At 45.0% G+C, this 14,538-nt stretch overlaps 1 protein-coding gene and 1 long non-coding RNA gene across 5 annotated transcripts in view; one reads left to right on the forward strand and one right to left on the reverse strand.

Moving 5' to 3' along the window:
- PRDM1 (PR/SET domain 1) overlaps positions 1-14,538 on the reverse strand; it is a 56,422-nt gene that overhangs the window by 19,199 nt on the left and 22,685 nt on the right. Inside the window, exons 1-2 of one of the 4 annotated variants that reach the window (XM_032684108.1) lie at positions 5,425-5,573; positions 3,674-3,922 (exon numbers count right to left, since the gene is read on the reverse strand). In XM_032684108.1, coding sequence (XP_032539999.1) covers positions 3,674-3,856 — 183 coding nt within the window. In that variant the 5' untranslated portion in view covers positions 3,857-3,922; positions 5,425-5,573. Of the gene's footprint in view, positions 1-3,673; positions 3,956-4,175; positions 4,278-5,424; positions 5,574-14,538 lie in introns of those variants that run through there. The other 3 variants (XM_032684103.1, XM_032684102.1, XM_032684104.1) reach the window with 3 other exon arrangements.
- On the forward strand, positions 4,775-10,660 carry LOC116785000. The gene is made up of 3 exons (XR_004356341.1): positions 4,775-4,983; positions 9,307-9,582; positions 10,139-10,660. It is a non-coding gene; the product is annotated as an uncharacterized LOC116785000 (long non-coding RNA).

Genomic DNA, 14,538 nt, shown 5'->3' on the forward strand with positions numbered 1-14,538 from the left:
CTGCGAGCGGGGCCGGCGGGGCCAGCGCGGCCGCCTGCGGGGCGGCCCGGTGCGGGGAGCCCGGGGCCGGCGGGAGCCCGGGCCGGCGGCCCTGGAACTGACCAGGGTCCTAATGCGGCGCCGGGGGCCGGACACGCCCGGGGCCCGCCTGGCCCAGTTAGCACATCCTGGCCTGTCCGCGGCTCCCGGCCATGAGCTGGACGGGCTCCGGTTCCAAATCTGATCGGAGATGGCGCTTCGGAAGATCAACGCTCCTACATCCTTGTCTGGGGAGAGGGTACTGAAGTAAACAACGACTCCTGCTAACTCTGCAAGGGGAGGGTATTTTGCAATTTTGCAACCACTGAGTTGCTTAAAAAAATCCAAAACACCGAACAAACTCTTACTGGCTTCATTAGAACAGCAGTATTCTCCACATGTAAACAGGACAGGCCATCATGTGTCCTGGAATAACACCGATTTTATTTTTTTTTTTTTAACTACTAGTCCTACAGTTACATAATTTTTACTCCTTTGTTCAGTGACCAGTTTTCTATAAGTGATGCCACAAAATAAAATCCTTTCAGATGGCTTCCTCAGTGACAACACATAAAACGAATAAAAGCAATAGAGGGGAGCAAGTGTTTAAGGTCACACTTAGTAACAGCTCAAAATCACTGCTTTCACCAAAATCACTGATTCAGGGTCTGTCTCAAAGAAATGGCCTTATTATAGAAATGCAACTGCAATGAGTGGTTTGCTGAGACACGTTTTGCTCTGCCTAAGCTCACAGACCAGGATGAGGCACTAGTAATACTCAAAACACCAGAGTAACTGGCACTTTATATCACAGTCTGTTGGGGCTTTAAGCACCGAGACCAAAGGAAAAATTATTGAAAAACAATGTTTTTAAATGTCTCCATGAAAAGATCATTCACATATGGCCTTCTAGAACATGAGCCTAACACCGCATTTCTTCATTTTTTGACAATTGCCAAAACTAAGGAAAGGATAAATAATTCATACACAGAAATAAATAAATGACTTCATGCAAATCTAACAGCCTAAAATGTTATGAGCAGTAGTAATTCATTTTTTAAAATGCTGACACATTCTGTGAACTCACAACAAAAAATGTGTCCTTCAGAAAAGTCCCTGATCAAGATCCAAGAATAAACAAGAGTATGATGACGTGTCATGGGCTCCCTCACAAATTGCATAAACCTTTAAAGAAGAGCTACTCGTTCCACAAAGCATGCAAAGAGAAGAAACAGAAAAAGCAACCCTCCCCAAGTAACAGCGGTTGTACTTCCTCCCTCCTAAGAAGGCACGCAGTACTTTTCCTGATCCAACCGGAGACACAATACTAATCATGACAACACTAGGATTTTCATGATCTAATCATGACAGTATTAGCATTTCACAAGCGATGTATTATATATGTTTTTTGACAATAAACTGACTCAGCATTTAAAACTCTAGGCCAGATGAAGCCACAGCTCTCCCCGAAGTTAACAATGAAGACAGCTCACATTTGAAACCCACTGGCAAACACGCATGCACACATCCCCCAAATTCTTACCTCATCCTTTCGCAAGTGAAAAAACCCACCCTACCGAGCTGTCAGGACTCCAGTGGTTTTCCATGAGGGCAAAACCAGAATCAGGCTCCCTCACTGACCCCATAAACACTGATGTGCAAGAGCAATACACACATCCAGTCCTGACCCCCCTGAACGAAATCAAAATTGGAAGGCAGACAGAAAGAAAAACAATGTTTCATGTCAGAAGTTGCTAGAATGCAAGCAGATTATGCCAACTACAACTGCTTCACCCTTCAGATGAGTAGCAAATGAGTGACCTGTCCGTACATTCAGTGGGAACAGTAGCTTTCACGGAAGGTGGGCAAAAAAAGCATCATATCGGCCTTTTCTTCCAGAGTTACCTTAGAGGTAGTCAGGGTTTGAAAGTTTCTATTGCTCCTTACGGTAGATGCAATTCAGCACAAATAAAAGACCGGGGGGAACTTAAGAGAACAAAAGGAGGATGTCCTATATTCAGACTCCCACTAGCAGGGAGCTGCACAGGTCACATTTTACAAGGAAGAACCAACAATCTTTCAACAACTTCTCTCTCCCCCCATCTCTTATACAGAGATGGCAGCAATACTCCTACCCTGATTCACTGATCTAAGCTGGAGAGTAAGGAAATTACACCTCAGTGTTTCCAAACAGAGTGCTGGGAATTTTGAAAGCTCTTCAGATGTCTGCAGCTGCAACAGGACAACTCAACAGGGACAGAGAGAGCAAGCAGCCTCAGCAACCAGTCACCAGCTGGCTGCCAAGGATCGTCCTGAGCTGTCGCACTGCAAGCTCATCCTTCAACCAAGAAATCCTCTCATATCATACAACAGTTACAGCTTTATTTCCCTCCTCTTGCCCATTGTTAGATAGTAAGACCTATCTAACAATGCCATAACACAAAGCAAGGTTTCACACTTTTTTTCTGGAGCATGACCTTTCTCTGCCAAAGTTCTGCAGGGCAGGGCAGGGCAGATGGGAAGAGAAGAGTGATTTTACAGAGAATTTAGCTTTTACCTCTTACCAAACCTACTAGGCACTGTATTAGGCACTGCCAAGCTAAATTCCACGGTGTCAACACCCTTCAGCTGGGAGTCTGGCCCTATTTCTGTACGCAGGATTAAACAAGTACCTGCTCTGGAAGGAAATATTTGATAGGCACGGATGAGTGTACCTCTTCTTTTCAGCTCTGTGGTCAGTATGTTTAGCCAAAGCAGAAGCACAGGTAATAGTTGCTATACCACAAGTCTCAGCACAAGGAGAAATGAAGGGTTGTCCTTTGGGTTATTACCCTACTGAACATCACACCTAGCTATAATAGCTACTCTATATGAAGGAGTAAACACAAAACCAAATTGCTCATCCGGGCTCATTTCTTTCCAGCCCTTCTGAAACAACAGCAAAGAATGTACCCACTCCAGGGACAAGGATAGGACAGACTTACGCAGCTAGCTACCAGTGAAGATACTGTCCCAGATAAACAAAAGTTAATTTAAGCTAGGGCCACCCTTCTGTCAAGCTTGCTACGGTCCTACCATTACTTCCTTAACCAGATTGCTGGAGTTTTTAAGAATTTAGGAAGTCAGGAATACAACAAGCTCACGAAAAGAATAAAGCAATTTCATAACCAAAGGGAAAACAAAAAGAAATAATTAAACACATTTCCAGGAATTTGGTTTTTTCCCCCCTCTATGTTTTTTAAAGCTATTTATTGGACAACCGAGGCACTTTAATCTCTGAGCCAGAGGCAATGAATGGTCCTGGCAAACAGCAGTCTAGAAATTGGCACAGAGAACTACCCCACAGTCTAAATATGCTTATTCAGATGCTGTTCAAATTGTGTGAAAATTTAACTGTTTGCGAATTGGTACAGAACCAGTTTCAGGGGTAGGTTGGCTGCAATTTTCAGTGAAAATATTACACAACAGATGACCAGCTCACAGTTTCTTAAAAGAGTTATTAGGGTCCCATATTAAAAGCTAGTGGGCAGTTTTTGTTGGGGGGGGGGAAGCGCGTGTTTGTCTATGTTAAAGAATCAAAGAGAGGCACACGCTTTCCAAAGCGCTGTGATTTGCCTCGTCTGACTCCAGCCTTCCCCAGAGCATTGCCACTTACCTCTTTGCAGTTAGATGCATATTTGAAAGTCAAGTTCCTTGGCAAGGAAGCCTCTGCCTGAGTTAGGGTGCCTCCATCAGCACTGGAATCCAACGGGTGATCATTTACAATGTATGTGCACTTCTCTTCAAAATCAGCTTCTGTCCACAGAGTCATGTCAGCATCCTCCATGTCCATTTTCATTGTCCACTCTCTCCCTTTCACCAGATCCTTGAAACTCACAGTGTTCGAGCTACACTGTGTAGCAGCCTGGAAAAAAAGAAAACAGCCTTTAATCCTCATTGTCCTTCAGTGTTGTGGTTTCCGTCGATACAGCATGACTAATACAGTTGTCTGTGACACTTTAAAAGCGTATGCAGGATACTTGGTACAGTTGAGTAATAGCCAAAAAGCAGTGTAAACGAAGCTGCTCTGACTGAAGCAGCGCCTTAAAATGCCAGCCTTGGTAATAATGAGGGAACAAAAACAGAGGAAAAAATCCCTAGGCTGACAACTGCTTTACCTCTTTCAGACCCTTTCTTTAATGCTTCAGAGAAAAAAATATTCTCTGCTGAAGAAAACGTGGGGTCATGGCTGCGAGACCACTTAGTCGCCTGTGGAAAAGCTGCCTCAGAAAAGTGTCACAAACAAGGAGAGGAAGAGGAAAGGAGCCGCTGTCTGCGTCTGAATGAAGCTAAAAATGGAAAGCGCATGTTGGAAGAGCGGAACCCAGCCTTGCCTCTTCCAAATGGGGAAGCCTGAACTTTCCCACCGGCTTTCAACACACAAACAACTTTCAAAACAACCTGGCCCCCCCGCCTCCTCCTGACGTCCCCTTATCCTTTGGCATGGGAGGCTGAGAAAGCCGACATCCTGCCAGCATCACTGTAGCAGCAACAGCCCTGCACAAAGCACTACAACACATTTTTGGGGGTCAAAACAGAAAAGGAGCAGAGGAAACAAATAAAATAAATATTTTTTAAAAAGTTGTTCTATCCCTTTTGATTTTGATGGTACCTACTAGAATTACTACCTCAAAGCACTAGATATGAGCCTAGCAGGACAATTCCAGCAAGTCCTTCAGCCCCTCGGTCTGTTCAGGACAGAAGCACTGTTATCAAAGCTATCCTCGAACAGGTATTAGGGTCAGGCTCTTTCCATAAAATTCACCAAAATCTGTGCCTACGCCTGTAGCTGGGAATGACGTTCAATCCACTGTAAAATCTCTTCATTTTTCTTTTTCGAATACGCAGCTACTACGAAATTCACACCCCTCCTCCGGGAAAAACGAAACGCGAAGACTGAAAGTGCACGATCTTCCCAGAAAGAGGGTAAGGTTTGACTGACTTGTGCTCGTCGGGGGAGACCCCCCGAGCTCCCCTGGGACCGCCCCTGGCGGGAGGCACGGCCGAGCCGCCCGAAGAGGCTGGGCAGGGGTCGCGGCACGCAGCCCCCCCGCGGCCGCCGCAGGACCAGCCCCGCGCCCCGTCCCGAGTGCGGTCGGGGCGAGCAGTGCGACAGCGACGGCCCCTCGGCGTGGTATGGGGAGAGGGGATTAACAGCGAAACTCAGGCCGCGGGGGAAGGGGGGGGGGGGGTGGCGACAGCTGCGCGGCGGAGCGAAAGGGTTAATGCCGATCAGAGGAGCGCTCTCGCTCCGGGAGAGGCGACGAGGAAACTTTTGCTCCGTCCCGCGGGCGCCGGGGCGGGCGAGAAGCAGGAGCCGGGGAGGTGGAGACGGGTGTGAAGGGGGGACGGCATCGCGCTCCTTACCGGGGCAGAGTCCGCGCGCGTTTCCACACCGAAGCCCACCGGCGGCGGCAAACCTGGCTCATCTCTACAGAGTAAACATTTCTCCTTCCTTCCAGTGGCCGGGTCCCCGGGAGACTGACTCACACCTCCAGCCGCCGCTCCTCTCCTGCTCCTCCCTCCCCCGCTGTCAGACAGGTGCTGCTGCTCTTGCCGCTGGGGAACGCTGGGGGGCCGCCTGCCACAGCCGCGCGCTCCGCTCGCCCCGGCCCGCCCGCCGCTCGCCCGCCCGCCCGCGCTCTCGCACCGGCCCCTCCCTCCCTCCTTCCCTCGGCCCCTCTCCCCCCAGAGCGGGAGGTGGGACCCTACCTGCGGCCCCTGCCCCCGCCCAGCCCACCCGCGTTGGGTTTTTACATCACTATTTTTTTTTCCTCCCTTTCGACCCAGACGTCAGCAGGGAGAGCCGCGGCGCTGCCCCGCCGCCGCGGTCTGCCGGGCGGGCGCTTCGCGGAGAGCGCACCTGAGGCAGCTTTTACTAGGAATCTGTTTCTCGTGCTATTTTTAAGCTCCGGAGTTCAACACATGCCCGCTTTCATTCTTCTGCAGTTTGACTTGATAGAACATTATAAAAAATAACAATTAAAATTACTTCCAAGTTCCCAAGGAATATTCATTTAAAACTCGATTCAAAGTGCCTGCTCCCAAACCCTAACAATCATAGTATTTCACTTGAGATGTCCCATTTGAGAGTTTCAGAGTTTTGATTTTATCCCTTTCCTGAATCTCCTTCTAATCAATGCCTGTAAAAGGAACTGGGAAAAACATTTCTGTTTCTTCCCTTAAAGAAAACCTTCCCGTCTCCCTAGATAACAGCAGGGAAGCTCACAACAGCAGCAGGGAAGCTCACAACAGCAGGGCACGGCAGGCAGCATTTCCAAACCCGTTGCCTCCTTCACAGTGTGGTAAGAAAATGAGCACAGATCTTGCACAGCGCAACGTGTAAGTGACCATCCAGGAACATGCTGGTGATGGAAGGAGGATTGGTAGAGCAATCAGCAGATCCCTGCACCCAATTTTTTTCCCTCCGATCCAAGTCAGCATGCTGGCTGAAGGAAGGACATCCTGTGATGATGGCATACAATGTCCTGTTTGTTTATTATTAAGAGCATTCCTGCTTCTCATTACAGAACAACCAGATGCCTTACTTCCTTCAGTGGTCCTGTCTCTTTAGTGAGGCATCCTCAGGCTCAGAGGAACAGTGATGCACAATTCCATTTATAGCCATCCACAGCCCAGCACGAAACACTAGCTGTTGCACTGTGAGGCAACTCTACTACTTTTCCTTCTTCTCACGTCTGCAAGCCTATTTCTCATCACTTTCCAGGCACTTTACCAATTTCACATCTTCTTCCAAACATACATCACTTATATTTTAGGATGATCTGGGTGTTACGTATTTCTTCACAGGAAAAAGGGAGAAGCATCGGCGGGGGGGGCGAAGCAGGTTTTATGCAATTGAGTGCCTGTCTGTCTCTCTGACAGGCATACACAAACCCCTTTCCCTTAACCTGATCCTCCTCCCACTGATAAAAAGACGTGTGGAAAGGATTACTTGCCGTTTTCGGCCTGCGATGCTGAGAATAGCATATCTGTGTAAAGACCTTCCGTATGCACTAGCACGGGAGGGCTCGTGGCAGCAGACATAAGTAGGGCAACTGCTGGCAAGTCAGTGTCCTGGCTTAACTGCCACCACAGCGTAATTCCACAAGAGAGGTGGCCTGAGCACTGGGCTGAAGGATATAAGTGTAATTGGATATACCCAGTAAAACGAAGGCACATCCAAAATGAGGTCTAGGAAGGCTCTGAAGTAGGAAGAACCATTCATTAAAGGAGAGAAATCCGGCCTACTTGATTGGGTTAATTAACTGATGCTGAGTCACACTGCATAGAACAGAAAAACAATGTAGTCATACTGAAGGTGATTATTTTACCAAAAAAAAGTCTCTCTCCGAGAGGCAGCTGTTTCAGAGCTTTTCACTTCCCTGTTAGCTTGAAAGAAAAACAAAAAAGGGGAGGGGGGGCAAGAAGAAAGGGTTGATGTGTTTCCTTCAGGGACTGATCTTCTTAACGTGAAGTAGAGCAGAGAAAAAAGCAAATCTGCTTTTCAAGGAACTGAGAACGCTTTTGGGCTGGAAAACAAGAGGAAGCAGAGATTAGATCAGATCAGATGAAGTAAAATGTTCCTCAGGACAGGAGGATGCCACTATCCCAGGTCAGTGCAGCTCTTTCCCTGGAGCCTGAGGAGGCAAGCACAGCCTGTGAAGCCTATGGACTTCAGATAACTCTGAGGCACACTCCGAGGCTATCCTGAAATTAACTCCAGGTGCCTCAGTGAAGCTGAGCCCAGAACTACCATAGTGCAGGAGAAGGGGTTTCAGTGCTGTGCAGGTCTAGCCTAATAGTGCCTGATCTGGAATAAAACTAAGTTTATCAAGAAAAAGAGACAGAAACAAATTGTTAAGAATGCGTACTAAAGTAAGAAACACAAAGGAAACTCTGCCATTAAAGAAATATATAGACTGACCTTCTGACCTTCCTCCTTAAGAGAGAAACATAAAAAGACACCCTGTTCAACCAGAAGTTCGCTGCTCTTTTATAGAAATCGTTTGTACCAGCAGCTGCTATTGTCTGGAATGTGCAATCTCAAAATGTTGTTCATTTCAAAAAGATCATTTTTAGTCATATTTTATTTTTTTCCTTCTCGCTCAGAGAAAACCTCAATTACTGTATTAATCAGCATTTCTCAGGCAGCTCTCTCTCCAGCAGCTTTCAGCCTGGCAACAAATCATGAATGGCCCTAACAGCTCTGATCTCAGAAATCCCCATCCATTTCCTTTGATGCTATCACCACTTCAGCTCAACAACAAGCCTGCGCAACTCAGCCTCAGCTGCCACTGCTGCTGTTCTCCCTGCCTGCTGTAAGGGGAAGAAGGAGGGAAGGGAGCTGGCTCTAATAGATGAAATTTCTTTAGAAAGTTGGAGGGGAGATAAAATGCACACAAGAGATTAAAGAAGAGTCTCATTTTCACATCCTCCCCTTCCCCTTCCCCAAACAAGGTCAGTGGCAGATTGACCACATCAAGGGTAACTACCAGACCCACCCCCATTTCCCACTTCCTGCATGTAGGCATCCTTGTGCTGGTAAACATTTGGGGACCAGTTGTGGTCATTACTTGGAGAAGGTACACCATGTAGTTGCACGACTGCACATCTTTTAAAAGCCAACTGAGAAATCAAACTCTAAGAAGAACTTGCTTTCAAGTTCTGATATACACTCATGTTTTGGGGCCACATTTTTGAAAACGTGGTTGCTGTCAGATTCAAGGGAAAGAGAGTCTAGAGACCCAGCACACCCTAGTGACTGTGCAACAGGAAAAGTTACAGCCGTCTTCTCACAGACTGGCCTGTCCTTTGCAAAACAGTGCCTATAGGTTTCAGATATGATCTCAGAGGCTTTGTATGCCCTAGACAACTTTAGCATGCTATTGCCTATAAGGAGAGAAATTAAAATTGCTCTTGAATCTACATGAAGGTTTTTGCAAGGGCATTTGGGGTGGTGTGTGGTGTAACGAGGAGGCTTTTGAATTAACACATGCAGCTTTCAGGGACTGCTTTTAATTACAGAGCACCCTGGTCATTGCCTTGTAGCACTTCCAAACGCCAAATGTTTATTTTTGTCTCAGCTGAGCACTACCAAGAGCCGATCTTTTGGCTGCAGCCTCAGCTACTGTCTAGTGCAAGCCTTAACATCACTTTTGGTTTCTGTTGTTTTATCCTCTCAAGAAATTTTCCTTAAAAAGAGAAAAAAGGAGTCAAACTAAAATACCATACCCTTTTTGTTTCCAGCTAGGCCTTATTAAAATACTGCTCAGATGACATACGAATAAGCCAGAACAATCCTCCTCCAATTAAATAAAAACATTCTCCCAGCACACAGAAGCAAGAACTAAGCTTCAGCCATTTCCTCTCATTGAGGCTTGACTTTGAGAAGGAGACAAGGCTGTATGGGCCTGCTATCAAGAGGGCAAGAAGGCTCTGTGAGAAGGTGGACCACAGATGTTCCCTTCTTGTCTACCGTCAGCCTTCCCATCACACTTCTGAGCAATGGTGATCTTGGGAAAGGTAAGAATGACAACCAGAAGCCCACAGAACAACACTTTTATTGTCTTTGCATGTTTCTATGAACCTAAGTTCGTATTGGACAAGAACACCTGAGCACAAAAATCAACCTTTCAAATCCCAAACGTGGACTTTTGAATATTCTACCACTGCAACTGAGTCTGAGGCAAAATTTATGACAACAGGCCAAACCATTTCAACCACTTTCCAACCTTACTGGTGACAAAGGGACAAAAAAAGGGGTGTGTTTTGGAAAACTTTCATTTAAAATAGGCTGATTTCTAAATTGTCACAGAAGAGGGATAGGGTGGTATACATACATTAGAAGGCTCACTCCTGTGAATATTTCGGGTATCAGGCCCACAACAAGCTCACAAGCTGAAATAATGAAGCCACCTCAGAATTAACTGCATAATTTACACTTTCATGTCTCTTCCCTGCTTGGCAGTCATGACACTTTTTGGGGTATTCTCTGTTAAACCTGCCTGGTAAGACACAGTGATATGAACAATAGTGAAACTTCAGATTCTGCCCCTACACAATTCTGTTTTCATTTCAGATACTCTCTGGGTTTACCAGTCTCCTGGAGCTGATGAGCACAGCAGAAGGAGGGTGAGATCCATGGGTGGAACCAAGCCACTTTTCTCAGACAAAGAGCTGGCCGCAGAGTGCGTTTCAAAACAGATTAACAAAAACAACAGCTACACACTATGACAAAGTGCATGTGGTGGAAATGAAAATATTTACCCACAGATTATCACAGATCTAGCAATGTGACTACCGTGCATCTAGGACCAAAGGATTCAAAATAGTGACTGTATGTTTAGAGCTAATTAGGGAATCTGGTAGGGTTGGTCCAAAGGACCACTTTTTAATCTTCTAAGAGTACAGTTGTCATTTCTTCACCTCTCCTACCTCAGGGTGGTGAAATAACAGTCTTTTCATACCTATGTGTTGGGTGGGGGAGGGAAGAATTCCTCTGCTATTAAACACAACTTCTCATTAAATAGTTGACACCTTATCCTTCTTTAAATGTTGTAATGTTTACTTTGCAAAACCCAGGAAAGCTTTTAAAATAAAGATAGCAGAGAGATTCTTAAGCCCGGTGTCCTTGCTTATCTGCTCTTTATCAACCAGCTATTGTTTCTGGAGGAGCCCGTTGGGGAAGGTGGAGCAAAGGGGGTTAATGTTCAATAGGTATCTATCAGTTCCCCTGAAGGAATAGCGCTGCTGACAGAAGAGCAACACTGGGCTCTCAAGTACTTCCTGCAGAATGTGACAAACTAGAGAAGAAAAAGAAAAAAAAAAGGAGGGCTGCAGCTACTTTTTTTTTTTCTTCTTTTTTTTTCTCTCTTTCCCAAAACAACTAGTTTTAAGAAATACATTGTCTTTAGGAGAGATAATCCCACAATAGAGAGTCCATTAGAGGTATTAAAGCATTGGCAGTGCCTGATCTACAAGAAGGGCTCTGTCCTGACAATAGACAATTAAAGCTGATAAATCTGCACTACTTGTTGCCGTTCTAATTCCTCGTAATTGTATGCTACTTGTCCCTGCCTCCTGCGTCCAGGGATGAAGCATGCTTCTTTAATCTCCAGAGTACCTGACCTAGTTCCTATGTGGTCTTTTCAGGACCTGTTTTCTTCCCATCTGGACTTCTTCCCTCCTACTCTCCTTTCCTGCTTCTCTCCCCTAAGCATTAAGAAGAGGTTACGATAGAGGGCACAGAAAACACCAGAGCACAGCACCCGGATCAATAATTCTGGAGCCCCAGACAATGCGCTAATCTGCAATAACAGCTAATCATGGTCAATTTGGCACACCAGTGATTAAACAGTACTTTTCATTAGGCTCAACAAGTAGAGCAGACGCACACTGACAATTCAAATTGCCCTATCAGTAAGAGCTGCCAAACTCACGTGCACTTCTGCATTTGTAGCTGCTGCATCACTAGACCTGCCAGACTAGGTCTTTGCGGGGGGGCTTACCTGTTTTCTTTTGACATTTTATGGACTAAGACTCCTAACTGTGTTTTCTATAAAAAACAAGCCCCTGCCTCATTTCACTGTCACAAATTCTCTTAGTTAAAGGGCTCAGTGGGTGAGATTCAGATGTTGAAAAACGATCATTGCAATTACATATTTCCTCTTGGTGCTGACAACGTTCTTGGTTTTACTTTATGTCTCAAAGATATTTGCTGTTTTTCTCAGATTTCCTTTTTATTTTCTTGGAAATGTTGGAAGCCTGCTGATGATAGAAAAGAAGCATGAAAATGTGCAGCACAGAATTTAGAAGATGGAAAACAAGTAAAAATTACCTTGAATCTATTTATTTTTCAAACTGAACTGTTCAGCCAACATCAAAAATATTTGGACACTCAATAACGGTTTGGATTTTCTTTTTTCAGCCCTGAACTTGTGAACAAGCCACTACCGTCTCCACCTTAGAAATCTACACAGCTAATAACCTTTATATGCCATTTTGACAGTGACCTTCCTGTCACCCTCATAGAACAATTTGTTTTGACAACAGTTTATTCTAGTTGCAGTAGTACCTAGCAGGTCCATTTTGCAAACTGCCCTGAAAGCCTAACCCAAGAGTTTACCACAATTTTTCTCTAAGGCACAGCACCAAATTCCAGGACTCCTAGAGACCAACCCCACACACCCAGAGGTCTCTTTCTGTTTAACTTTAGCTTATCATCCTTGTAGTAACTTGAATAAGTGTTAAAACTGCATTTCAAGTTGCTCGTAAAAAAAAAAAGAGCGTGGAAGATGTCAAACAAAAGCAGGAAATGTCTATTCCACTATTAATATTAATGAATCCCTAATGCATTTGTAACCCACTTGAGGTTAAGTCAGTAGAGTTCTTCTTCTGACAGCTATTCCTCTTCAGACTACCATTACTGAAATGTTGATGCTTTCCCTTTTGCTCTGTAATCTTTAAACCAAATTTAAATCAAGTTTAAACCAGAGCCTACCACAAAATCATGCATTTTATCCTAAGTGAACACAAAGCCCTGGAGAGAGTGGTTTAAAACAGCACACATGTCCGCTCAATTTATCATTTTAAGATAGGAAGCTGCCGCAACAAACAAAACACCTCCTTGAAAGTGGGACAGCAGCAGATTGTGGTGCAGAAAGCGCCGGGATCTTTTGTTTTCCTGGAGAGCAACAACAGGGCTTTACAGCGAAAGACGACAGCCTCCCCTTGCTGAAAGCTAAATCAGTTCACATAGAAAAGCCTGCCAACTGCTATTTAGATGGTAGCAAAATATTGCAGATAATTCACTTTTCCTGGTAAAGCAGAAACAAGCAGGCATGCAGCACCCAGCAGGGGCTCAACTGATAAAACGGTGTCAAACTCAAACCATTTGTCAATTGGAAGGGAAGAGAGCAAGCTGAAAGATGGACTCAGGAAGTAGATTTATCTAGTGCGACACATTAACTAGTATAAATACTAAGGAAAAAGTAAACACATTTACCCAGCAGTATCGCCAGCCAGAAAAGAAAGGGCTTCTAAGCCTCAGACCCACGCTGGCCATCTAACCACTCAGCTGTCAGCTACAACAGCAGTAGCATTTTTCTTCTTGTGCAGGATTGCAATGCCATTTAATTCATGGTACTAAAAGGTTTTATTTAAAGTGTACGTTATAATTAAGCAAAACAAAAGCGTGACTCGTCTGCTGTTCTAGTCTCCTCCCTCCACCCAGTAGCCAAAACAATAAAACCACCTTGGCAGCAAACAAGTCAGGTAACATACCCCGGAGAAGAGCACAGATTTGTTATAGAATCATTCACTTTTCGTCTGGCTTGTTCGAAACTGCCTTATCAGAAACTTCTGTGCCGGAGGCTCCCGAGGCAACGGAGGGGGCTGACAATGCAGGTCAGGCACAGTAAGTCGCCAACAGCGTAATGTGGGGCACATAAACAAACTGGAATAATGCAGGGCAGAAGGGCTCTTTGCTTTCCATTGGGAAGTATAAATGAATAACACAGTCTGTCAGCAGTACATCTCTGCTAAGATCACCGGGAAGAAGGAAAAAGTTTCAAAGGGCTTTAGGATACCAACCCACAGCCGTGTGGCAACCTGTAATATCAAAGTATGGCGCAACATATCAGCAAACCATTTTAACACTCTAATATAAACCTCAAAAATTAACAGCAAAGTAAGTAATTTGCATCATGTCCCAGCCCCCCCCTTTCAAAACAAACAAACAAACAAACAAACAAACAGGAGTTAGTTCATAAAGAAAATTACAGCACAGTTCTTTGTTCAGCTGTACCTTCATGTGTCCACACAGCACAGGTTCCCCACCTCCAGCTTATGCATCTCAGGATTTTAGTCCATATGGAAAGTCTGTCATTCACTCTCACACCTTTACACGCACACATGCATGCTCATGCACACCACACCACACCCGCGCTCTCGCTCCTCAACACACACTGTCTGGAACTGCTCCGAGGATTTTAGAATTTCCTCTTGCTAGCAGATTCCTCCCTCCCCTCACATCCACTCCACCCCGTTCTGTAATTAGGCTTAACAAGAGCAATTAACAAAACAAACTCCTCTCCTCCTGGTGGCCTGATAATTCTGATTGTCATAATATATTAAGATGTGTAAGCCAGTTTAAAATAAAGGTAAATTACAAGATTGCACAAGAGCCATTTTGTACCTATTTCTACTCCTTTTATCGTAGGGCTAATGAACATTCAGACACGCCTTTAATTTAAAACATAAAAAACCAAAATTCACTTTTGAGCAGCAGAGCTCAAAATTGATGCTTTTGAACCAATAAGACTATTTTGATTTTTTTGCAAGTTTATTATAGGGCAGCTCTCTTCTCCTATGCAAACTCCTTAGAAGCAGTTTTCTTTGTGGAATTACTTTGTGACTCTAAACATCCAAGATGTGAAAGCAAGTTTTAATGTATCTTTTGGCTCTACAGATGTCCAAATA

This window comes from Chiroxiphia lanceolata, chromosome 3 (assembly GCF_009829145.1).
Source record: "Chiroxiphia lanceolata isolate bChiLan1 chromosome 3, bChiLan1.pri, whole genome shotgun sequence".
Classification (NCBI taxonomy): Eukaryota; Metazoa; Chordata; class Aves; order Passeriformes; family Pipridae; genus Chiroxiphia; species Chiroxiphia lanceolata.